This window comes from Paralichthys olivaceus, chromosome 10 (genome assembly GCF_024713975.1).
Source record: "Paralichthys olivaceus isolate ysfri-2021 chromosome 10, ASM2471397v2, whole genome shotgun sequence".
NCBI lineage: Eukaryota > Metazoa > Chordata > Actinopteri > Pleuronectiformes > Paralichthyidae > Paralichthys > Paralichthys olivaceus.
The window spans coordinates 5,061,727-5,086,430 of NC_091102.1; the positions used below are offsets into that span (position 1 = coordinate 5,061,727).

At 41.1% G+C, this 24,704-nt stretch overlaps 2 protein-coding genes across 2 annotated transcripts in view; both read left to right on the top strand.

Moving 5' to 3' along the window:
- The first annotated feature begins 301 nt into the window (after positions 1 to 301).
- wars2 (tryptophanyl tRNA synthetase 2, mitochondrial) lies at positions 302 to 22,254 on the top strand. Its single transcript, XM_020100565.2, has 6 exons — positions 302 to 461; positions 12,244 to 12,504; positions 15,305 to 15,385; positions 16,111 to 16,193; positions 18,363 to 18,481; positions 21,061 to 22,254. Exons 1-6 carry the CDS (start codon positions 354 to 356, stop codon positions 21,507 to 21,509), a joined length of 1,101 nt encoding a protein of 366 aa, XP_019956124.2. The 5' UTR covers positions 302 to 353; the 3' UTR covers positions 21,510 to 22,254.
- Positions 22,255 to 22,320: 66 nt separating this feature from the next.
- tbx15 (T-box transcription factor 15) overlaps positions 22,321 to 24,704 on the top strand; it is a 38,968-nt gene continuing 36,584 nt past the window's right edge. Inside the window, exon 1 of the mRNA XM_069532683.1 lies at positions 22,321 to 22,452. The gene's annotated coding sequence lies outside the window, so the exon portion shown is untranslated. The remainder of the gene's footprint in view (positions 22,453 to 24,704) is intronic.

Genomic DNA, 24,704 nt, shown 5'->3' on the forward strand with positions numbered 1-24,704 from the left:
TCATTCATCCTTTTCTCTTAATTTTCAGCATCTCAGTAACATTTGCACATGTTCACACCATAGACTGTATATAAAGAGGTTCACACAGGTTTTTAGGTTTAATGCCAGTTTTTTGTTTTTCATCTTTTAGTGTTTTTTTTAATTTTAGGAGGTGCAATATTCAAGTGACTTTTATTCTGCATTATTATTATTAGTCTGGCTCTTGTGTCCTTGTGTAATCAAATGATTTGTTGTTTGATTTGATATCTGTTTCCATATCCGGTCCATTGTCGTCATTTATTTATTTCTGCTGCTGAATCGCGCTTGTTCGGTTTGTCCTCCCGGGGCCACCGTACCGTGACGTCACAGCAAAGATGGCGCTGCCCGTGCGGACAAACTTCAGAAATGTCTCCAGGTTCGTCCGGACCCGTTTCTCTCCCGTCAGGTCCGTCTGCGCTGCAACCAGGAGCCCGGAGAAGCAGGTACGAGCTGCGGGGCCAAGTGTTTGATTCACCGGGGGAGTTTGTTTCCAGCTGGAAGGAAACAGTACAACACACTGACTGTACGAGCACAGACACACACAGTCACAGACACAAACACAAACACACACAGACACAGACACACAGACACAAACACACAGATACACACACAGACACACAGACACAGACACACACACACACACAGACACACTCTCTGCTTGTGTGTGTTAAAACACTCTCACGCTGTTTACACGGTTTAATGAGCTTCACGTGTTTCTCATTTCTTTTGTTCCCATGATGTTTCAGTCAGACTCAGGTCTCACCTGCAGATCACAGGTTCCAAACCTGCAGCGAACACGTTCGTGCTCTGTCACTTTTATTTCACGAGCTCAGAGAAGAACAAACAAGTTTGGGGCAGATGTGGAAGTGGAGACAACATCTGGAACACTTTCAGACCAAAAGACGACGTTAGTTATCTGGTGTGTTATTATCTTGTGGGAACAAGATATATATAGTTTTATATCAAGATAAATGACTTGTGCCCACAGTTTAAATCTGCTTGGTAAAGACACGATGCTTTGTAGAACTCACTGAATTGCGTTTATATCTTTTAAGAGTTTGCTAATTTCTCAAATATTATGATTGAAACATGGTCCTTCTGTCAACTGAGCCTGTTTTCCTTGAGCAAATTATCCCTGACTATTTTGCGTCTCTGTGCGAGAGCAACAAGAATTTCATTGTGTGACATTCTCAGGTGGAAATAAAACTCGATCAGCTGAGTTTTCTCCATCTGTGGTACAGATCTGGTGCCTGTGTGCATCTGAGTGATTACAACACAAACATAATTAACTTGTGATAAATATCATGTATGTTTTAGCCAAGCGGACCTGAGCAGCAAGAGCCCAAACTGTCCAAGCAAACCCTCTCATTTTAGAAGCTGTGACTGAAAACCTTTAATGTTTGCTTGAATTGACTTCCCAAAGACTGTTGTTCTCTTCACCGTATATAGTTCATCCTATAGAGCTGGGCCCATAAATCCTATGTCATATATTTGACAGTAAAAAAACAGGTTTATGTGTTCATGGTAATTTTGTGTGTATGAATAACACACAATCATGTTCTCCGGTCATTTAAGGACAACTGCTATGTTTAATTTCTTCTTCTTTAATAATTCAATCACCCAAAGTCTAGAAATTAGTACTCTTTGAATGAGTGTCTTGCTTTTAATTAACAGTCTCCTCTGTTTTTATGACACTATTATTTAAAAAAAGCTAAGTATGTAGAGAATACCTGTGGAATTGCTGCAGGAAGTTTTGGTTTCTGCAGCAGCTGCATTTAGTTTGACAGCAGACGGTGTTTTCAGAGGCTGGAAACCTCAACAGTGACTGTTTGTTAGGTTTGTTATCAGCCGAGTCAAAGAGCGAAGGTGTTTTTTCAGATTCAAGCAAACATGGTTATACCTAATCCCAGGGGCAGATGCATTCTGGGAATGGAAGGAATTAGAAACTGAAGTTGAAGTAAACGAGTCGTGTTGAAGTAAATGTGGTTCTACTTATAAAACAAGTCGTCACATGAATTAAATGTCATTGACGGCTTTATTATTGCCTAATGGAGGGAGGATGTTTTCAATGACTTGAGACGTTATTCTGTTTTGGGTTTTTCCTTCTCAGACGCACCTTGTTCATCCTCGACTTGAGCAGCTTCCTTTTACGACTAAAATGTTTCTCCTCGTCTAATTGAGATTATTTAGTGAAGTTTCTTTTCCTGGTCTGGTCATGTGACATGTGACCTGATATCGGCTGTAGCGCTCCTTGAGTTTTACTGTGAATTCCGAGAAACGTGCCTCCTATAACTCAGCCGAAGGGTTTTCTTATTATTGCAAGGCTGCCTTGGAGAAGCAAATGGGGTGTTAAGGCAAACAACGAGTCCCCTGGCTCATGCAAGAATCACTGCTGAGTTTCAGTGTGACAAAGATGCTAATTACTGAGCTGTTCTTGCATTAGAGTGCAGCTGAAAACCTCACCCGTCTGCCCACGTAGGACTGTTGTAGTGTGATGTACGAGCTGTAATACAGTATGTGCGTTCAACGCTGTCCCGTCTGTATTTTGTTAAGTCGTAGTCTCGGGAGAGGCCGGAGAGGTGTGCAACTAGACGGGACGACAGGGTGGAAAGGGGAGGTGGAATCACAGCAGTGCTTCATTACCAGCAATAACACCAGAAATGAAGTGTTGGTTTTCATTTGTTTTAATTTTCTCCAAATGTGGCCGGGCGAGTGCAAACACCGGCACGCTCACAATGCCCCGAGGTGTGATGTGCGTCAAACAAGATGCTTTTCTGCAGGTTTTTTTTTTTTTTTTTTTCCTGGAAAAGTGGAAAATGTGTTTTAAAAAGCTGCTGAACCTCGACGGGCTCAAAGATGAAGTGTGACCTTTTTCACGCTTTGACTTTTGTTTGCGAGCAACTCCGTCTTTGCCACTTGTGGTTCAAATTTGCTGTTAATATCTACTCATATTAGCAAATGTCGGTGAGATAACCTGCGGTAATTCGATAAAGAGGGAAGAAAGGAAGAGAGGGAAACATGAGCAGATGTAAAGCTTCACGACTGCAGTGAGGTCGGCTGGTTGTTTTCAGCTGTTTTTCATAAAGAGACAAACGGTACATAATCATTGTTTCTATGCATTTTTAAAAACAGTTTTCCCATTAACTATTAAAGGAAGATATATGATATGATGTAGTTCAGCTTAAAAGTAATGAAGAATTGTACTTACTGTGTTATATCATGTCTGATGCCAGTCCTGTTTATAGAAATTTAAATGGGAGCAAAGTGAGGGTGTGAATTCTGGAAGACATGGGTGTTGAATCTAATTAAAAATGTAATTTAGTTACTTAACTAGGATCCATTATTTCTTCACCCGTCTTGAGTTAGCGCCTCAACTTCTATGTCATATGGAATTTACTGGAGTAAACCCCCCCCCCATAGTTTATAGTGTGAGAAATAATTTACAAGCTAAGTGAGCTAAGGGAAGTATTTTCAGATACGTATTGTACAACTTAACCTTCAATAATGGCCAAAATAAACAATGAAAATAGAAGTAGATTTATTATAATGGTAATAATCAGTTATCTACAATCAGTCTAATATGTATGTGACTCTAGAATTTGTTGTCTTACAGAAGAATCAGTTTTATTGCCAAGATACAAGGAATCTGCTTTTGTGTTTGACGCATAACAAACATTATAAGAAGAATTATATAAAAGGATTAAGGAAATTAAGAGGACGTACAGGAACCTATAGAACAAAAGCAAAAAAGTAAAACAAATATATAAAAGTGTGTGCAATAAGTAGAATGTGCAGGGTATGCAAGTAGTCCAAGATGTGTGTGCTTTTACTCTCTGTTTGAAATCTGTCTATATACATGTCATCATTTGAAAATCTTTTAACAGATAAAGCAACAAATATCTAATTTTTTCTAAAATGTAAAATCATTGCATAGATTACTTTAACCTGAGTGGTGAAATTTAGCTGTTATAGTCTTTGGTTAGAGCAGAAATCTTTCTGTGCAGCTTTACCTCAGCCTCCCGTCAGCTGTAAATACTGGGCTCCCCGTCCAGGGGTCCCTCGCCTGTGGTCCTGTTATTGGCTGATATCAGTCATGTCAGCCCCGGGCTCCAGGAAAGAGGAAGTGACTTCTAATTTGCCTCTCTGTTCTCCTCGGCTCCAAATTCACTTACTCGGGTGTCAGCTAAAACCATTAGAGCTGCTCCTGCACCACATGGGAGCGGCCGGCGAGAGCGAGGAAACATGGCCTCCCCTTCGAGGATGTTCATTAACTGCCCTATTTATTTTCAACTGTCAGAAAAGCCCGCTAATTCTCAGCAGTCCGCTCTGCGTAATTAGGTCTGTCGTAGTCATTCTCCTGCCAGAGCCCTCACTCAGGCTCTGTGCACATTACCTGCTTCTTAAAACTATGCCGTATGTCAACATATTCCTCTTTCTGAAAATGCATGTAAAGCTAAGTTGAATTACAGAATCGCTCTTTAGACATTTGCCCACAGTGGTGCCAGGGGACTCTTAGTCGTTTTACCATGTTTTAGTTTTTGACTGATCCATCTGACATTTCTAATTAAAACGCACCAAGTATCTGGTGTCAGGGTTTTGAGCTGCACTCAAGTAAATAGCCGCTGCTTTTACAGGAGGGAACGAGCGCACTGTTCAGAGAAGCTGCTGGTGGAGGTTTGCCCTGAGAGTTACCATAATTACATATTGATAAATTTATGAAGTGTAGGTCGGTTATTTTCTGCTGCGTTGTGTTTTATGTGTGTGTTTCTGATATTATTAGCTCTCCTGTCAGTCACTTGTTTCCTGCCAGTGAAATAAAATTAAACATGCTCCATTGTCAACACAGACGAAGGAGGAAGTGGTTAAAATGAAAGTATTTGAAAATGTGTAAGTAACAAGTAGCTCTGGCATGAGTGTGTTTATCTAACGGTGAAAAAAGCTGCAGAGAAATTAAGCTAGCCTTGACTTTTGCAGCTGCACACAGCTACGTGGGACAGCTGCTCTACGTGGGATCATGGACATATTGAAAAACTGCATTGGTCTGAACTTGAGCTGAACTTAGTTTTATTCGGTGACACTGGTTTTAAACAGATTTGGTTCATGACACAGCTGTTGTCAGACCTGATGTGTTGGTGACAGTCAATAGTTCTTGTGGGATGTGTGATGAAGAACTTGTTATTGACAGTTTGTTGTTTACACCGACCACACACAGTTTTTGAGACGCTAAAATGAAAGAGTTTGGAAGCGCTGCTGACATCGATGATGTTGTCACCTGCATTTGATTCGAAGAGTTGCTGAAGCTTACCGTCAGGATGGATCATGGCAATGACTTTCAACTGCAGAAAATATTCAAATGTGCTCAGACTTATTTTAGCCAGACCACTTGTTGGCCAAGCACGACGGCTGCGCCAAAAAAAGAAATATTCAGATTCGTCTGCAAAAAAGCTGATCTGTGGCTGGATGATCTGCCAGAAAGTCTCTGCTTTGACCAATCAAATACATGCAAGCTTACTTTTTCTTTACTTATTTATATTCATACTGTGATAATTAAAATGTTGTCTTCTGAGTTGTAAACTTCTGGCACACAGTATTGTAATGACCTTGCAGTGGTTTGGAAACTCTCTATGAACTTGTGGATCTTAAACTGTTTTTGTTTTTGATCCAGCACAGTCTTCCTCAGCAGATAGAGATTGTACACATTCGTTTTGTGCAAATGTTAAAATTTATTTTCGTCTGAGTGCTTTAACTTTAGATTCTGAACTCGACTAATTACTTATAACAAGTTTTAACTCCAATAGTTTCTAAATCTGATTCTATTGACATGTTTTATTATGGGCCTTGCTGCCACATAATGTAAAGTTTGTACTACTTTGGGTTTAACGTTGCACATTTTACACTCGTGTAATGTAATTATATCAACAGGTACTATAATACTGTTATTGATACAATATCAGTTGTCAGTGTTTGTTTCTTCTCATAAACTAGAGAAGTCGTTAAACGTTTGGGTTCTAATGAGCCAGATTACAGTTTCCTGTCTCGAGTATGTGCTGCTTCTTTTGGTTCTGCGCCCCCACACACACACACACACACACACACACACACACACACACACACTCCTCCACCCTCAGACTTTGTTGAAGTCTGGATCGGTCAGAAGCTGCAGCCTGTTAGAGCTGGAGTCTGGGGCTGCCTGGTTATTTTTGGAGCTCTGTCGGGCCCTGTCTGCGGGGAGTGCTGTTTTTGAAGGGCCTCCAGTCCCATTAATCAGCCGAGGGACCCCACGGCGCGAGCGGGCCCCGAGCCCCGGCCCGCCACACTGCAGCGTTCTGTTCCTGTACCCCTGCTCTCTGCACAGTGTGAAGCTCAGAGGAACCTCATCAATCTCACCTGTCCCACACGTCAACCGCAGATTTAATCAAACGCTCCTTTTGGGCCTTCCCATCCACCCCCCCTCCAGGAGGAAAAAAAACCTTCCCAAGTCCTGACTGAACTCAGTCACACTTTTATTCTTATTTATTTATTAAGTTTAGTTTTTATCACATTGCCTCCTCCATGACATTCTTTACTCTTTTTCTTCCTGCTTTGTCCACGGCTGCATTCTTGAATTTTCCTGTTCATATGCATTCGTTCATCTGTTTCTCTTCTCCTCGGTCTTGCACTTTGTTTCAAGCTGTGTTGTGTTCCCACACTGGTCAAACACACACACACACACACAAACACACACATTTTAGGATAAGGGGGGTGTTATACAGTAAACCCCATTTCCTCTTCGATACCTCATTGAAGTGCGGCTCTGTTGGTCGCCCGCGCTAACAGGTCCCAAAGTGAGAGGAAGACAGAGATGAAGAAAGATATAGAGGAATGGTGTGTCATGGTGCATGTCAGCAGGATGCCGGTGTTAATGGGGTGCATGGGGCGCTCAGGACAGAAGAAGAACACTGGATCCTGTGTGTCAGGCCCGTCTTGATGCTCTGCAGCCACTGTCAGATGTGGAGCACTTACCCGGGCCACAAAGAGCTGACGGTAATTCACAGCGGGGCAAGCGGTGATGATCCCAGAGGTGGTTTTGAGACTTGTTGAAATTGGCGCGGTAAAATGGAGGCGACTGTCGGCTCCGCTCATCAGCCTCTCGGTGAGAGAGATGTCAGTGGTCCACTCCAGGACTCCCGGGCTCTGATATGATGTATGAGCCCTGAAAAGCAGCCCAGAACAGATCTGAGAAGAGAAATCCACTGTTTTGAAAGTCTTAGCTCAACCAAAGCCATGGTTTTGATTAATAACATTGAGCAGAGTGAGGCTGTAGACTTGGGCTGGATATAAGCTGCAACTGTTCAATAATAACATATGTAATAATAATAATAATGGTGAATCTGAGGTCTTTTTCTGAACACCGCTCCCTCATGAAGCAGGCAACACCTTGAATTCCACCATTTCTCTAAAAGAACAGCTGCAAGTTTACAGTCCAATAACCAAACGCAATTGTATGCAGAGTTTTTTTTTTGCATCTGGTCCCAGCCACCTTTATTTGTCATTGCTGCACAATCCTCTGTGAGGATGTAATTTCATTTTTTTTATCTTGCTCTCACTCAAATTGCAATTCAACATTTTTTCCTCTGTTACCCACTGTGCAGTTGTTTCCATGGCTCTGGAGAAATGCTGGGGAGAAAAGGGAAATGTTTCCTGGAACTAGATTGACTCAAGAATTGTGGGAAACCTGGTGTTGATCCCTTTCTGTCCTCAAATGAAGTGAATCACCTCTAATTAACTGCCTTTTTCCATCTAATGATGCAGTTTGTTTGTAGAACCAGGTCGAGTTACAGCTTTTTATTGGACTGTCTGATAGTTTTCTTTCCACCAGTGTTGTTTCTGATGCGAGCTGTCAAACTCATATGGACAGACACCATCACAGCTTCACCGGTGTTGATGTTGGCAAAGACTAAAACACTTGTGGACATATGTCTGTGTTTGCACATGACCTCTAACCCCATGAATAGTACCACACACACTGACAAATGAACACTATTCCGAGAAAGGCAGTGAAAGTGTGAAAACAAGGCCTTTTAGTGTACGTAACCTTCTAGCTGTTGGCGTTAATGTATTCAACACATGGCAGACATGGATGAAGAAAGCTTTCATCACATTAACGACGATATAGTACGACAACGCCGGGCCTGTCAGTGTAAAATATGAGGAGAGAACCACCAGAATTTCCCTCCTTGCATGTGTGTCATCTACAGGCATCCAACGACAGAGAGGCAAGGGGTGGAAAGTGGATGGTCAGAGATAGCATAGCCTCAGCTGTCCTTTAGATTTACCACTAATCAGCGAATGTCCTTTTTTTGTGTATGGTCGTAGTTCTTTAACATGTTTGAATCTGGTTTTAAATGTTTTAGTCATCTGAACTCTTTGAAGGGTTTTTAATTGATACATCCTACTGACCACAAGGTGTCATTTCACCTTCAAGATATGAAGTCGAGAACTAATGTTGATTCACTTGCACAAGTTTAATATAGTCCATGGCAAAAGTAAGCTGGATGATATTTTATTACTGTTGGCTTTGCAGCGCAGTATTCGTTACAACTATTAATTGATTTACAACGTTCACTGTCTTCACTGTCGTCACGTGGTAGTTGATTTATTTACTTGTGTAAGCTGCTTTCTCCTCCAACAATCGTAGAGGCACATCTTTGAAGACACTTTTCTCTAACTAAAGATAACGTGGAGGTGTCGTGATAACCCGTGATTGCCCAGTGGCTAGTTAGCTGTGCTGTTGACTCTCATTTAACACTCGATTGGCTCAAATGACACCATTACCATGTCTGCATGGCTAATGGCTTCCCCTGGGGGTCGGAGCAGAGGTGGAACATGCGTTTGGCGTGTCAGCTCGAGGTGAGAACACACATGAGCCAGACCCAGGGCCCCGTCCACACCCAAATCAATCCTGACACTTCTTAAGAGGCTCTCAGCATCAATGGCACTCCAGTGCAATTACCCTGTCGGTAATGACATAAGCACCCAGTTCCTTCCTGCCTCTCTCTTGCCGAGCTGTGACCAGCTCCCTCAGGCCAGTAGACGGAGACTTTGTGGACCACGCTGGCCTCAGAGCAGTCGTTATTTGATCCCTTAGGGCTGAGAGAGGGAGAAGTTCTGGGCCACGCCGGTGACCGAGCAGCTGTTATCTGATCTCAGATGCTGTGCTGAGCCCGTCCCTCAGTCAGATTGAATGTGATGTAGCTCAGCAAGCTGTCAAGATAACCGATTTCCCAGCAGTGAGCGAAGAGGATATCCTCTGAAAGCGTCCGGTTTTAATGAATAGTTGTGATAACCTTGAAAAGTGCAGCCGGGGAACATATGATCGCCAGTCATCTTTGAGGTGATAACACGGAGATCTCAGGGGTTTTGTGGGGCTTAAGTTTAAAAATGAGCTCCACTGTTGAAATGTCCAGGTGTTGCTGGTTGCAACACATCTCACGTCGTGCTTAAACAAACTTAACCTCATGGTAATTGTAAGATCATGACAGTATCAACTTTGACGTTAAGATCTGGACAGGTTGTTGAGTCCGAGAATGTAAGAGAAGTTTAGTTTTAATGGGTTATTGGTGGAAGCAACTTTGATCATATAGAGTTCATGAAAAACAGGAAAACTCGATCTGCTGAATAGTATCTTGTGATTCAGTAGAAAGCTGCAGAACAGCTTCTTTTTTTGAGGGCCAATTCCGAGGTGGGGTGTAATGCCACTTTTCCATCTAATAACAATGGATGATACATTTCCAGAGTTGTTGTATTTTTTATAATTCTACATGCAACATTTAGAAAACACTTCATCAATGACACCAGTGGCCAGTAAGTGAACTGAAGCCATCACTCCGTAGGTTTGCACAAGCAAGAATCTTTGGCATCACCTAAAGCGATGATGTGATGTGCACTAGGTTATGTATTGATAGATGAGGTCACTTAAGTTCAACTTTAATTATATATATATATAGAGAGAGAGAGATTTGACACTAAAGACTGTATTTGACTGTCCAGCTCTGGCACAGTACTAAAAGAAGTGTGGAGACTTGACTCTGGCCTTGTGAGATGAAAGTTTGACTAATGTTGAGTTTGTGTTGGAGTCTGTGTTGTGCTGAGAACAGATTGTATGTTGACGTTAGCAGACTCCATTTCTAGGCTAACATAAGGGCTAACATTAGTCGTTGAGGCAAGGCACTCGAGCATAAACGTCACATCCTCAGGAATTTCCCCTGAAAATTTGATGCCAGTTCTTATATAGAAAGTTTGGTAAAGGTCTCATTACAATTTGGCTTCGGATTTGCAATAAACAAATATTAATACAGGTGAATTTCTTTTTGTACTTACATAAAATACCTTTAAATTAACATGAAATATGTTGATGTATCCAAACCCTTATATTCTTGGATATAATGTATAACTGAGAGCTGGACCATGTGTTTTTTGTCATCATCTTGCTGGTACCTGTGGACACACCTGTAACAACACAAATGAAGGTCCCTGGCATTGTTGGCCCCTCATTAATTCTGGAGGTTGTGGACCTCATTGTAGACCAAACCCTTGTGTATGTCAAGCTTCGTTCTCACCCACATATTCCATACACCCAACAAAAACATGCATGGTCCTTCATCAACTTCTCATTTGTGAGCTGGTAGGAACTGATTCGTGGTATTGTTGTGGGATCTCCATGTGTGTTACCCAGGCGCCAAACACTTTGTCTTTCTAACTGCCCAATGAAAACACAACTTCCAGTCTGCGTCTTTGTGTTTTCCGCTCCGTTAAAGCCCTAATCTACTGTGTAACGGCCATAGATCTTGGATACCATATGCCACTGCGGTTTCGTGTCTCCTGACAGGTGCCGCCCTGCTTGCCCTCTAATTGTATCTTGTGGTGCTTGGTGCCACCACAAGCAGTGGTTAAGACTTCTCTTACAGCAGTGCCAAGTGAAAGCCAAGGTTCAGTTGAGAAGGCCAATGCCAGAAGAAATGAGGCGGCCTGGCCAGGTTCTGCAGAAAGAGAAACACAACGTTTGCCCAACGCTACAAACTCTCCGAGTGATCTCTCTCTCTTTTAGAGGAGCCTGATGCTGTCTCAGCTCCAACTCTTTTAGATAAGTTTCTTGTTTTAATGTTTGTGACATTGTGGGCTACTATGCCATATTTGATCTATTTCTATGCGCCTACCTCCCCCTCTCCCTCTCTTAGTGTCCTCCCTTCCCTGTTGTGGTAATGGAGGCCTTAGATTTGGTTGGTTGGATGTTAAATGTTTGTGTTGGCCGGTGAGGTGATGCATTCTTCGTGCTGGAGGTGTATGAGAGCGAACAGAGGTGCGAGCCATGGAGTTAGCATCCCAGTAATACAAGCATGACCGCAGCTGCCCCCCCAAACCTGCCAATACTTTACTACTGACACTTCAGTCTCTGCAGGCTTCTCTCAAGTTGTGACTTTCTCACCTTTTCACCTTGAGTCGCTCTCTCCAAAGATTAGTCTCTTCTCTGCTATTCCAGGTTATGAAGGCACAGAAGACAAAAGACATTTTCAGACATGACCTGCAGGTAAAATCCGGAGATTTGGCCGTGGATTTTTTTTTACTTTGTCTGTCACACATGCACAACAGCGGGAGGTTTTCTGCACTGTGCGTTCACAACAACATTAAATCCTCCTCATTATTCAGACGAGAGGTGGAGCAGCCGGGTGCAGCAGCCGGGTGCAGCAGACAGAGGCAGGAAGTGACATATTAACTCTGCTGTGTAGATTACGTGATCATGTTTACAACACCCCGACACCATCGTCAGCCCTTATCACCGCAAACTCTCCTGACATCTTCGTTTATTTCCTCTACGTGTGTGTCACTGCTTTTTCAGTTGGAGATATTTGTTTTATTACCTCCTCCCTTGCTCGCAGTGAATCAAGTGGGGGATCCCCTGCTGAGTTCACCCATAGACTGGATTTCTACGTACTTTATACTAGGAGGTCAGGTGGACAAAGTCTGAAGAAAGTATGGAGCATCTCACTCTGACATTTGCGTTCACATATACCTGATCCGGAGAAAATCTTAATTTTAAGAAGTAAGCTTAAGATTTTTGTGTGTATGGTTTTTAACACTAGAATGAATAAAAGTTTGAGATTCAAGCTATATCTGGTTGATTTATGGTGTTTATACCAAGATCCCACGCTTCATTTACTACACAAAGCTCACTTGCTATTTCTCCAGGAGCCTCCAGGAGGTGGGCGTGTGTTTTCTGGGATCCAGCCGACTGGGACTCCCCACCTGGGCAACTACCTGGGTGCCTTGGAGAACTGGGTGTCCCTGCAGAACCAGTATCCGTTGGTGCTCTACAGCATTGTGGACCTGCACTCCATTACCCAGCCTCAGGACCCGAACCAGCTGAGGAGCAACATACTGGACATGGCAGCCAGCCTGTTGGCGTGTGGCATCGACCCAGAGAGGGCGATACTCTTCCAGCAGTCTAAGGTGAGCAGGCGATGGACAGATGGATGGATGGATGGTGTAGTAGCATACTAATAGAAGTACAGAATTCCCTGAATCTAAAATAAAAAGAATCCACTTGACACCATCAAAATTAATTAGGAAATTAGCATAGCATAACAACTGAATGTATCTGTTCATATAATTTACGGGTAAATTGATGTCACTGGAATGTGAATGTAAATGTTGCTATGATAGATGTTTTCCTGAGAGTCTGATTAATGTTTCTTTAAATTTTAACTCCTCAGTGTCTCGTGAATATATTTTACTTTGCAGTGTCATACTAATGAAAACTCCTCTGTCCTACAATGAATGAACGAGATAATGAACAGTTGGTTCACCAACTAAAACTAAGTCCTGTAATAAATAATCCGTCTTTAAGCCTGAGATGTTCAGTTTTGTTTAAATGTCTGTTATTTAGCTTTGAAAGGGATGGACAAAGTATTAGGGACACTTGCCAATGCAAAGTAATTCAGTTCAACAGTCTGAAACACGGCTGCCTCCAAAATTATAAAATAAATTAAATCAACAACTCTTTAACAGAATTTATATAGAAGTTCTACATAATTCATGAAGGAACTGTTTATGTTTATTTCACTTCTGCTGAATCTGCAGAGTTTATCCACCGACATGCTCGCTCCTGATCGTTATCTGAACTGAATGAAAACACACACATGCCATCACGTTTTGCTTCTGGGAGCTGAGAAGGATAATGACAGATTCAGGGTTCGAAGCAAACAGCTGATCCCAGGTTTCAGGTTTAAATTCAGAGTGTCGACAGAAAGATCACAGCTGTTTGGTTTTCCTGTGATATTGTGTGTTTTATTTTCTTACTTACACAGGTTTAAAAGTTGAAGTGTGTGTTTGTGTGTCGAAGAGTGTTTGATAGTTCAGTCCATCTGTGTTTCTCTGCCACCTCTTCCCCGGCAAATACACACAACAAACAACAAACAACACACACATGCACACAAAGTCACACACACACACACACAAACATCCAGTCCTATATTTGTTCCCGTTTAGCTTCATGCCACATAACTTGGCAGCGCAGCGACCCTCCTGTCGAACATGCCTGCTCCACATGTAAAAACACGACAGCCACCCAAAGAAAATACTTGACTTTGATGAAAAAAAAAAAAAGAAGCATAACTTGAAGTGAATGGAATGAATCTGCAGATCCACAAATCCTTTGGGTTTTACAAAAGAATCAGGGAGAAAAGTGGCGTTACTGTGTGGGATCAACTGTTTGCTGATCTCTAAAATCCATCCATAATCTGAAGGAGCTGCTGCAATGGCCGTACGATAAGTCACAATCACTGTAATGCCCATTTGATCCGTAACGTTAGCATACCTCTTGTCGCGGTGCATTCTTCCCATGCACCATGAATCGACGCCTTGTTTTTCCCAAGCCTTTAAATATCAGTGTATTTTTTCTCTATTGCACTTCAAATCGTATCCATCCCTTCCTGCGCTGTCGTCGACATCTGTCCCATCTCTTGTCTGTGTGCAGCGTGTAATGAATACCGACCCCCTACATGTTCTCCTGAAATCCTACTTTATGTCCGTGCTGTCTGGCGCTGACGTCACACTCCCCAGAATGCTTTTCAAGCAGCAAGAGAACGAGAGGATGGCAATATAGCTCGTGTCCATAAACTTTAATTTGCTGAAGCAGAGGGATATTTCCTGCTCGCTCACACACACACACACACACACACACACACACACACACACACACACACACACTTTATCTCTCTCTCACACACACAGGCATGTTTTTTTTCACATCCACCACAGCCTCCATGAAAGCAGATATGTTGGAGTTAATTTACCGCAGCCAGATGCACGGGCTACAGCTCTTTAACGTTCACCTCCTCGTTGCTCCACAACATGTTATTATTTGACCACATGCACAACAGTTTTTTTAAATTAACTAATTCAATAAACAAATCGCCAACAAACCTATAAAAGCAGATGGTGTGTTAAAAGTTACGGGAAGTTTGAGTTGCGTCCTGCTGAGAGATTCGAAAAGCAGCTGTTTACTGTTGCGTGCACACACACACACTAGGAAACCCTGTTTAAGTAAAGGCTCAGTAACATTATGACAAAACATGTATTTATGTCTGACCTGCACGCATCAGTGTTTAATAGCTGATATCATACATGTTTCATTGGACACGTATGAGCTGGTGCACCTGTCTATGTCAGGAGGGAGCTGAGGCGTAGGAAGGCGGTACTATTTTCTACCACTTGGAGGCGCTAGGGAGTTACTCTCCCCTTTCTCCTTCCCCGCTCTCTCCATCCATTCATCTGCTTTTAATCTCGCTGCTTAATTCCATTTAGAAAAAAATATTTATCTCTGGACTTCTGTGGTTTCCAGTGTTGTGTTTCTGCACAGGAAGTTTGCATGTGTTATTATTTATCTGTTTAATTTATCTTCGAATGATTTTTCAACAAGTATATTCGTAACCCTAATCCTCGTAGTGTCGTAGTTGATTTAAAAATCCTTGTAAGTTAATTACAATGAGTTTTGGGAGTATTATTCCAAATAGAACAAGTTGAGTAAAATATGAAAGAAGAGAAGAAATGACCCAGTGATCCAAGTTATTGCATCAAAAACAACAGATTCAATTCAAGATATATTTTATTGTTGCTGTTAGATCTTTAGCTGCATCAGAGCTAGGAAATACAGAGATGTGTTTTTAACATGTGTGTTTGTGTTTTGAAGCAGAACATGACAGTTCATTTTATTCATAAAACTCGTATCGCACTTGTCTGAATCCTGCAGGTGTCTGAACACGCTGAGCTCTCCTGGATCCTCGGCTGTCTGACCAGCATGCCCCGCCTCCGACACCTGCCGCAGTGGAAGGTAACTCTGTCATTTTATTTCTGCTGGAAATGCTCACATGTACATGTACACAAAAAAATATCAAGAATTATAATAATGTAAATAGTGAACTTGAAATTATTCAGTAATATTAATTTTTTTATAAATTATATTATAAAAGTTGTAATTATCTGTGATTAATCTTGTTGTGGAGCAGCTTTGCAATTTCCGATTAACTTGAATGGTCGAAGTATTTAAACGTGTGTGTATCAGAATTGCATACAGCTGATTAAACGGATCAAAAGATCTTTTAACAAGCCTCTGTTGACCGATTGAAAGTCAGTTTCTCATCATCCCTGTTGTCTGTACGATCGTTTCTCACATTAAACCTGCCACGATTCTCACAAGTCTCAATGTTACATCATTCTCTCCAGCCACATGTTCTACGTGATGAGAGGAAGCCAGAGAAAGAGAGAGACAGCCGTTCCCTGTTCTCCGTCTGCTTCACAGAAATCACCTTTTTGTTTACCCAACAGATGAGTTGATCTCAAACATGGTGGAAAATGTCATGTGAACTCATCCGCACCCCGTTTGTCTGAGAACCGATGAGTCGTAAAAGTGAAAATGGCTCTTCCAGGGGGCAGAAGAAAAGTCGACATGACTCAGTCTTTCCCTCTCACTTTTACATATGTTTTTTTTCTTTCTTTCTCCTTTTCATTTCCTTGTTTCCTCTGTCTCAACCTGATTCTCTCCATCGTTTCCTCCAGATGAAGAGCAAACAGAAGAGCGAAGGCAGCGTCGGCCTCTTCACGTATCCTGTTCTCCAGGCTGCAGATATTCTCCTTTACAAGTGAGATTCAATTCCATTTTATTCAACCCCCATTTCTCCATTGACAGTAGAGGAGCGTGTGTTACTGTTTTTTCCCATCATGTTCGACGGCATGAACATGATGGGATCCTCGTTGTCTTAGTGTTACATCTTGCACGATGCGAAGAAGAAAGAAATCACTGTTGCATCTTGTTGTTCCCCAGATGCTAAAAACAATAAGTACACAAACGTTAATGGCTATTTGTTCAATGTGCATCATAATGTTGGGCCAAAATAGGTGCAGCGTCTAGACTGCCAAAATAAAAAAGTAGAAATTAGCGTGATCACCCGCCAGTAATTTTTCCATTACTGCCAAAAGTCATTACAACCTGAGAGTGAATTGTGTTTGTATCCATTCCCATTGCAGACAAAAGCCAGATGTTAGTGGGACTTTTGACCAGTGGAAAAGAAAGAGGCTCAAGACAGAGCATCATCACTTCCAGTATTTACTGTGATTTTTGAGCCACATCCACTTTCACTGAGATATTTCACAATCCAGAAAATCTGAGTCCTGTTAAAGGATTAGTTTCCTGTTTATTAAAAAGTCTGGTTCTTTTTCATCATTTCTATATTTTCTCCTTCTAAAAGAAGGGTCACACAGTTTTCTTCTCGGGTTTGACTTTGCCTCTGATGAAGCTGAGAAGAAATACGGCCCATACATCCTGGTTGAACTCATGATTTGCAGCTCATTGTTGGAACCATCTTGTGTTTGAGAGCTTTCAAAAAGATTCCTCTTGAGGGGCAGAGCGATGACCTGTATTTAATCTCAAAGAGAAGCCGCAGAGACGTCAACTGAATTATTTGAAATCTGGCTTTAATAAAGTGTGAGTTTTTAATAATGGTGTCTAACTTTAATTTAATTTTATGTAATTTAATTTAATTTACACCCCTCTGTTGATGATGTGTGTTAAACCTTGCCAAGTGTCAGCATTGTTTTCAACAACATGTCATTTTACAGCTGTCACCTGAAAGATAGAAATTATATTAAATTGCGTCTCCTATATATTTAAAAAATATAAAATAAAACATTTGTCTTAAAGGAAAAGGAGCAGAGGCAATTTTTTTTTACAACCTAAAATCTACTTCAATTGTTGATTTGAGTTTTTTCAAATTAAATTTATCAACTGAAGTAATTCTTGAAGTTATTATTTATTATTTATTTATTGTGGACTAAATTCTGAACTCATCAGGAGCCTCCACGTCAACTTCAGGTTGTAATACCAACTGAGAAATGGTTCATATATGTAACAGAAATGTTTTCTGGTAAAAAAAACTATAAAACGAGATAAAAATAATAAAAAAAACTGAAATTGAAGTTAACTTAGTCCCAAAATAACTCTTGACCCATTCATCCACAACAACCCACACTAAATTGCGTTACTCTTTTGCGCTACCTCAACGATGCCTTGAAACCGCTTCATCGATTCAAATACATTTCTAACAAATAGAAAAACACGACAGTACCGTAACATAACTTGCCAACAGAAAATAAAAGTATCTTGAGTTTCGAGTGCGCAGAGAAATTAAAAATCATGTGCTCTGTTTAGGCCGGTGCATTCAGCCTCTTGTGGCCGAAACAGGTATCACAACAACACACTTCACTTGCCTCCTGTGGCTTTGGCAGGTTTTTTTTTTTTTCTTCTTTTCACAGATGAGGAAAAACAAGTTCTTTCACTTGGGTTCTACCGTGTTCCTTAAAAAATATCAACCTGAGATTTTAAAGCTGGAGAACTGTCTGATGATCTGCAAATAAAAAATGTGCTGGTGGTGCATCTGTGGATTTAGATTTGAGCCCAGTTGGTGGTCGGATCATTGTAACTTGAATGAATCCTTCAGCAACAGATTTCTGAACGAGTTATAATTTATCTTCAGCTGTTTCTGTTTGAACCATCAAAAGCCAAAACCTTAATTTCCTGTGACAGGGAGATGCAGCAGATAAAACCTCATCTCTGATGCTCTGGTGATTTTATTAAAGAGGAAATTAATGGACTGCTTCCTCCCGAGTGACTGCTGTAAAGTTGTGAAACCATTACTGAAGACGGCTCCAGCAGTGACACAGAGCGTCTCCAATATGTTGCTCTCTCATCTCACTGTGTTTTCGGCGCGTGCAGTTGTTCAGGAAGCTCACGTTGTTTTCTGTGTTCGCCTCAGGTCCACTCACGTCCCCGTCGGAGAGGACCAGGTCCAGCATTTAGAGCTGGCTCAGGACCTCGCTCGCATCTTCAACAATCGCTACGGAGACGTGTTCCCTGAACCCCGCGCCCTGCTCAGTAAGAACACACATACACACATTTCAGATACACGCTTTAAAAGGGAAATATTGAGACGGATCTCACCCAAACATGAGTGGTGCCACCGGTCAGTAGTTTATTTTCATGCATTAGATTTATTCAGTGGAACTCCCTTAAATGTTCTGACACTTTAGAGAGGATTTTTATTCTTTTATTCTTTGCACTTATCGAGTAATGTTATGTTTCCTCAGCACATGATGGTGTCGAATTTTATTTTATTATGAAAGAATACAAAAGGTGATTTTCAGAATGTTATCCGTCTTGGAGCTGGGTTTTCAATTGAGCTTTTAACAAATGGGAAAAATGCAAAATGGCAGCTTTGTAAAAAATTCCTTGTATTTCAGTCCAGACACTGAAATACTTTCTGAGGTTGTCGAGCTGGTTTAAGCAAAATGCTGCAAACATAGTAATAAACGTCAATAACTGTGTTTTCAGTATTTTTAAGCTTTTTTATCTTTGTTAACATGTATGATTTTTTTTTCATAGTGTTTCTTTTATGTCAATTTTATGTTTTTATGAGATATTGACAGTCGCAGAGAGATCACAGGGGAAAATAAGCAGAGAGAGAATCACATGCAACAAAGATCTGCAGCTGGATTTCAGCTGCGGGGACAGAATCCATCTTTTTCAAACTCACAGAGTTCATTTTACAGGCTATACTGTAGTTTCAGGACATCGATTTGCTGTCGCCAACATTTGGATTGAGATTAATAAGAAGAACGGCTTCTTGTTTTCTGCTTCAGTCACGGGAAGGAAATTAAATCGGGGGAACTCTCATCCCCGGCCAGTTTCCTGACTCTTGCAAATGACATTTGTAATTAATTTGTCATTTTTATGACTTTTTCTTTGCTTTAGATGGGTTGATTGTTTTTTTGTATTGTTTTCTCTTTAGTTGACTTTCTCTCGTTCTTGTCTGCAACATTGAACCAGACCAGCCAGGTCTCCACCCTCCAACAGGCATATATATATATATATATATAAGTAAATAAAATGAAAAAGAATACATTCAAAGTAAAGCGACACATCACATGTTACATTAAAAGAGACTTCAGACCTTAACGTGCTATAAAAAAATGTATTTTTATTTTGAAGAGACACATGCATCCCCCCACCGCCCACTTAGATTCTCCTTGATTATCATCAGCATCATAAAAGCACAAGATGGAGTCAGTCATGTGTGCAGTGCAGCTTTGATTAAAGAAATATTCTCTTCCTCTTGAATCAGAATAATAACAGTGATAATAGATGAGGGGGGGGGGGGGGTGTCCTCGGGATGACTTCAGGGGGCTCAGGTTTGCGTGTGTGTTTTGTGTGTGAGTGTGTGTCTGTGTGTGTGTGTGTGTGTGTGTCTGTGTCTGTGAGCAGACAGGACACCAACAGTTTTCGGCTCCAACTGGTGGAATCCGTCTTTATTTGTAATCTTTGGCGAAGCTCAGCTCTCAGTCAGCACCTTCCCTTTGAAACCACACCAAAGATTTTCTTTTTTAATTTGTCTGAAATGAAGTCGTCTCCGGATGATAAACAACATGTGACACGATGGATGTGGACTCTTGGTATGAGGGGAAAAAGAGCTGCAGATTGTGAGATGGTGGAAGGATGGTGGAAGGATGGTGTTGATAAATAAGGACGGGAAGGAAATCTCAGCTCCTGCTCATCACTTCAGGCTCCAGTAACGAGACTGAACCTCTTCACTCATCCCTGCACCGTTTCTCTGATTTGATCATTCAACGTCCTCTGACATTAAAGGGACTCAGACCCACATCTGTGTCACCACACGTTAGACCAGCAGGTCGTCCACATCTGGATACCGTCACATCGGAGTTTAGAAGTTCACCGAGATTAATAAAACAAAACAAACAACATTTACCGTCCTACAAGCTTTTCTTCTCAAGGAAATGTGATTACAAGTTAATTCATCATCAATGATGATTCCCATCCCCCACCTTTATATTTTTGTTACCTCTGCCAAGGTGATCATGTGTTTGTCTCTGTCCGTAGGTTAGTTTGTTGATTAGCAGGATTACACAACAACTACTGAATAGATTAAACTTGGTGGAAGGATGGTGACTCCACGATTTATTTATTTTTTACCTTTCTTAACGTTCCCGGTAAATAATTCACTTTGAGGGCACTGACATCTAGGATTCTGTGTAGTTTAGTGCAGGTTAATTGAATTTAAAGGGATTGTCGGGCCTTGGCTGAGGTTTGTGCTCCTCTGGATGTTTTTTATTTGAGTTTATCCACTGACATTGGCTTCTTTTCTAATTAAATAATCTAAATAAAAGATTTGAAAACTCTGAAGCTACATTTTATTAATGATTTACCAAGAATATCTCAAACAAAGGTGCTTGAATTAAACATTAAAGATGAAGCAACATAGGACAGTGGAAAACTACAAATCCATTAACATAAGTTTTTAGAGGATTAACAGATATAATTAATTCTTCACTAATTTAGTTTGATAAATACAGCAGATAAAGTTTTTCCATTCCGATCATGTCACTTTGGTGTCAGCTGTTTTTCATATTGATGATAATGTTCTCAATCTTCCTCCACAGGCTCCACACGAAAGGTCAAATCCCTCCGCGACCCCTCCGCTAAAATGTCCAAGTCAGACCCCCAAGCGATGGCAACGATCACCATCACAGACTCTCCTGACGACATCGACCTCAAGCTCCGCCGTGCCGTCACAGACTTCACCTCCGAGGTCACCTTTGACCCAGAGACGCGTCCAGGAGTGTCCAACCTTGTGACGATCCACGCTGCCATGGCGATGATCAGCGTGGAGGAGGCGGTGTCCCAGGCCAGAGGTTTGGACACGGGAGCCTATAAGAAGCTGGTTACCGAGGCCGTGATCCAGAGGCTGACGCCCATCAGAGAGGAGATCGAGAGGCTGAAGTCGGACCAGGCTCACCTGGAGGGGGTGCTGACTCGGGGGAACCGCCGGGCGCAGGAACTGGCTGCACCGGTCCTCGCAGAGGTCCGGCAGCGAGTGGGATTCTGCTGAGATGCAGCTCGGCTGGAAAATAAAGCCACATTTATACTGCGGGCCTGCTCCGTGCTTAACTGCTGCTGATATAAAATTTTATTCCAATGACTGTTTACATTTCCAGGATAGTCGAGGATGTAACGCATTTATTAGAGAATGTGTTGAAAGCAACGTGGAAAAGACTCAACGGCAGATTCCTGTCATGTTTAGACTGAAGACTCATTGGTGGACCAGCTTTTAAATACTTTGACCTCTGTTGGTCTCATTGAAATGAATGAGGAGGCTGTTTCTAATGATGCGGAGACATTGCATCAACTATCTGTTTTTCCTCTGCTCCTCACTGAGAACAGTTTCACACCCAGCAAAACTGTGAAACCTACTTTCATTCAAAGACTCAACATTTACTTATTAAATTAATCCGACTTGATTTCACTGTTTGAATACAACCGTGGTTCTGTTCGCACTGACAGTTCAGTCTGGTTTTATCTATCGATGCTGGAAGTAGTTTAGATTTCTGAAATCTGAACCCAGAAAAACAGTTTATCGGAAGCGGTGTTCAAGGCAGGAGAGCTGTGAAAATACAAATAAATAGACAAATTCAAGAAAAGGCAGCAGATGAAAATACAAAGGTCCGACAGTTAAAAGCTGCTGTAGCTGCAGGATGTTGTTCCTCCTGTGCTGCAGATGGGATACAAGCTTTTAGACAAAGAGAGACTCCAGAGGTTCTGTGGTGCAATAAATGAAATAAATATTAATAACCAAAGTCACATCTTTGAAGTTTCTAATACAACACACACACACACACACATACACACACTCAAAGGGAAGTGTCTCCTGTTTGCTGAGCAATTATCCATCTGCTGATTTTCAACTCTGCTGCAGGGACGTGGTTTCAGCTCCACTGCTTCCAGACCCGTCATCGCACCTCATGAGGAGAAATGTCAAAGTCGTGAATCGAGAGGTAAAGAACTGAACTTGAACACTACGGGGATAAAAGGGAGGATTGTTCACCTGGAATTGTTTGCTCTGTTTGCACCCCTGGTTGGTTGGTTTGTTTTTTTTCAGATTTCCACGAATCTTGTGTGAAAGGATGGGACGTGAGCCAAGAGAGAAATCGTTAAATTTGGGGCCAGGTCCTCACAAAGGGGCAGTTGTAACATGGGGGCATTTTCTTCCAGGGAATGATGAAAACAATCTCACGTATTTTTAGGAAACTGATTCTGTGTGTGTTCAGCTTGATTGAATTTAAGGGGAAAACATTAGATGAGATATTATTTTATTTGGCTCTTTATTTTTGTCTCCTTGTTTCTTTCTTTCTCTCTTTTTCCTCTCGCACCTTCATCTTTTAATTCTTCCTCTCTTCATCACCCCCACTCATTCTCTCCATACAGCTCATCCTCCTCCTGCAGTTTCTCCCTCGCACAGTTTTACCTCTGCTCTGGGCCACCATATTTTCTCTAATTGAAAATGCATCTCTGTGTTCCTGTAATAATCCTGCAGGGACTCTCTCCCTCTCTCACACACACACACACACACACTATGGATGTAGACTCTGCTGTGGTTTTTCCATCTCAGTGTTTACCTGGGAACAGAGCGTATCCTCACTCGGTTTATTTCCCTTTGGCCTGTGCAGCTGACAGAGTATAAATATAAATATATAGACTACATATACACAGAGAAGCAGGCTGTAAATCTCGGGACCACAACATTATGACAAATACGTGTTTCTGTGTATAGACAGATACCGGTGCGCTGGAACAAGTTGGTTTTAATATGAAAGCGCCACCGCAACTGACCCGTTTTACGCGCTGGAGTAAAAGGTTTAATAGAGCGGTGATAAATTTTTACCTTTTTAGAGACACCCCGGTAAATGGATGGAAAACGGTGTCACGTGGAAACAGCTTCAGTTCGGGTGGAGACAAAATAAATAGAGTTGAATAAATAGAGTAAAAAAATGTTCATGCATTTTACTGATCTTGAACTTAGACTGTGAAGGAAACTGTAAACCTGAAGACTCTTAACCTCCACACATCATTAGTATTAGTATTATAATTATTCTACTCTGGTCTCCCGTGCACGTGTTGCTCTGACACATGTGATGGTAATTAATCTGTTAAATTAACATTATCGTGGAGGAATTCATCTTTTTATTGCGCTTTCACTCAACGAGATGCGATTAATTTCATTTATGGTAGAATCGTAGGAAACCTGTGCGTGCGCGTGCGTGTGTGTGTGCGTGAAGGAAAAGGAAACAGGGAAGAATTGTTTGACTAATTTTCTTCATTTGTGGCGATAATATCTTTGATTTTCCTGAATGGATAAATTGACTTTTTATTTGCTTCTAGACCCAGATGGTGTAAACGCTGTAGAGACACTGGCACATCCCAACGATTAATAATGATAATAATAAAATTGGGCTATAGCTCTTACAAAGTTATAAAATGCTTAACACATTTAAAACAGCATTAAAGTCGATGAAATAATACACGAAATGGAATCAAATTAAATAAAAGTGACAACCTGACATTTAATTAGTTTAGCTAAATGTTTTTTTTCTATCAAAGCATTTAATTAGAGTAATAAAACATTTGGCTGCATTGTGTTTTTTTTCAATGTCATAATTCCATCTGTACAACATTACACTGTGATTTGTTGTAATGTTCGATTTCACAAAACAAAAACATTCGCAATATGATTCAAGTTTTACTGACAAATAAGTGAACACGAGGTTAAATGACAAGAGGTCAGCTCAGCTGCAAGAGCAAGAAATATAAGGTAAGAAAAATAGAAACAGAAAATATTAAGGGTATATTACTGTAGGCTACTGTGTATGTAGTGATAAATACAATATTATGGCGAGATAAGTGTGTACTGTGAGTATTTAGACATTATTGGACATTTTTTAAGTAAACGATTATTGTAAACTTCTAATCTTGTATTTTTTTATGGAGCTGATCTGGGAGCTTAAACTTTATAACATATAATGTATATGATTATTGAGTTAGTAAAGATATAGTATATATATATAAAAAAATCAGAAGATTCCTGAAAGATGAACCAAACCAATAATTATCTTTTTAATTCACTGGGATCTTCATCTCTGAAGGAAATGATGTTGGTGAAACAAAGCAGCCTCTTCATCCATCATGAGTCCTCGGGTTTATTGGCCACGTGTGAGACTTAAAAGCGTGAACTCTGACCTGGTTGTTCGTG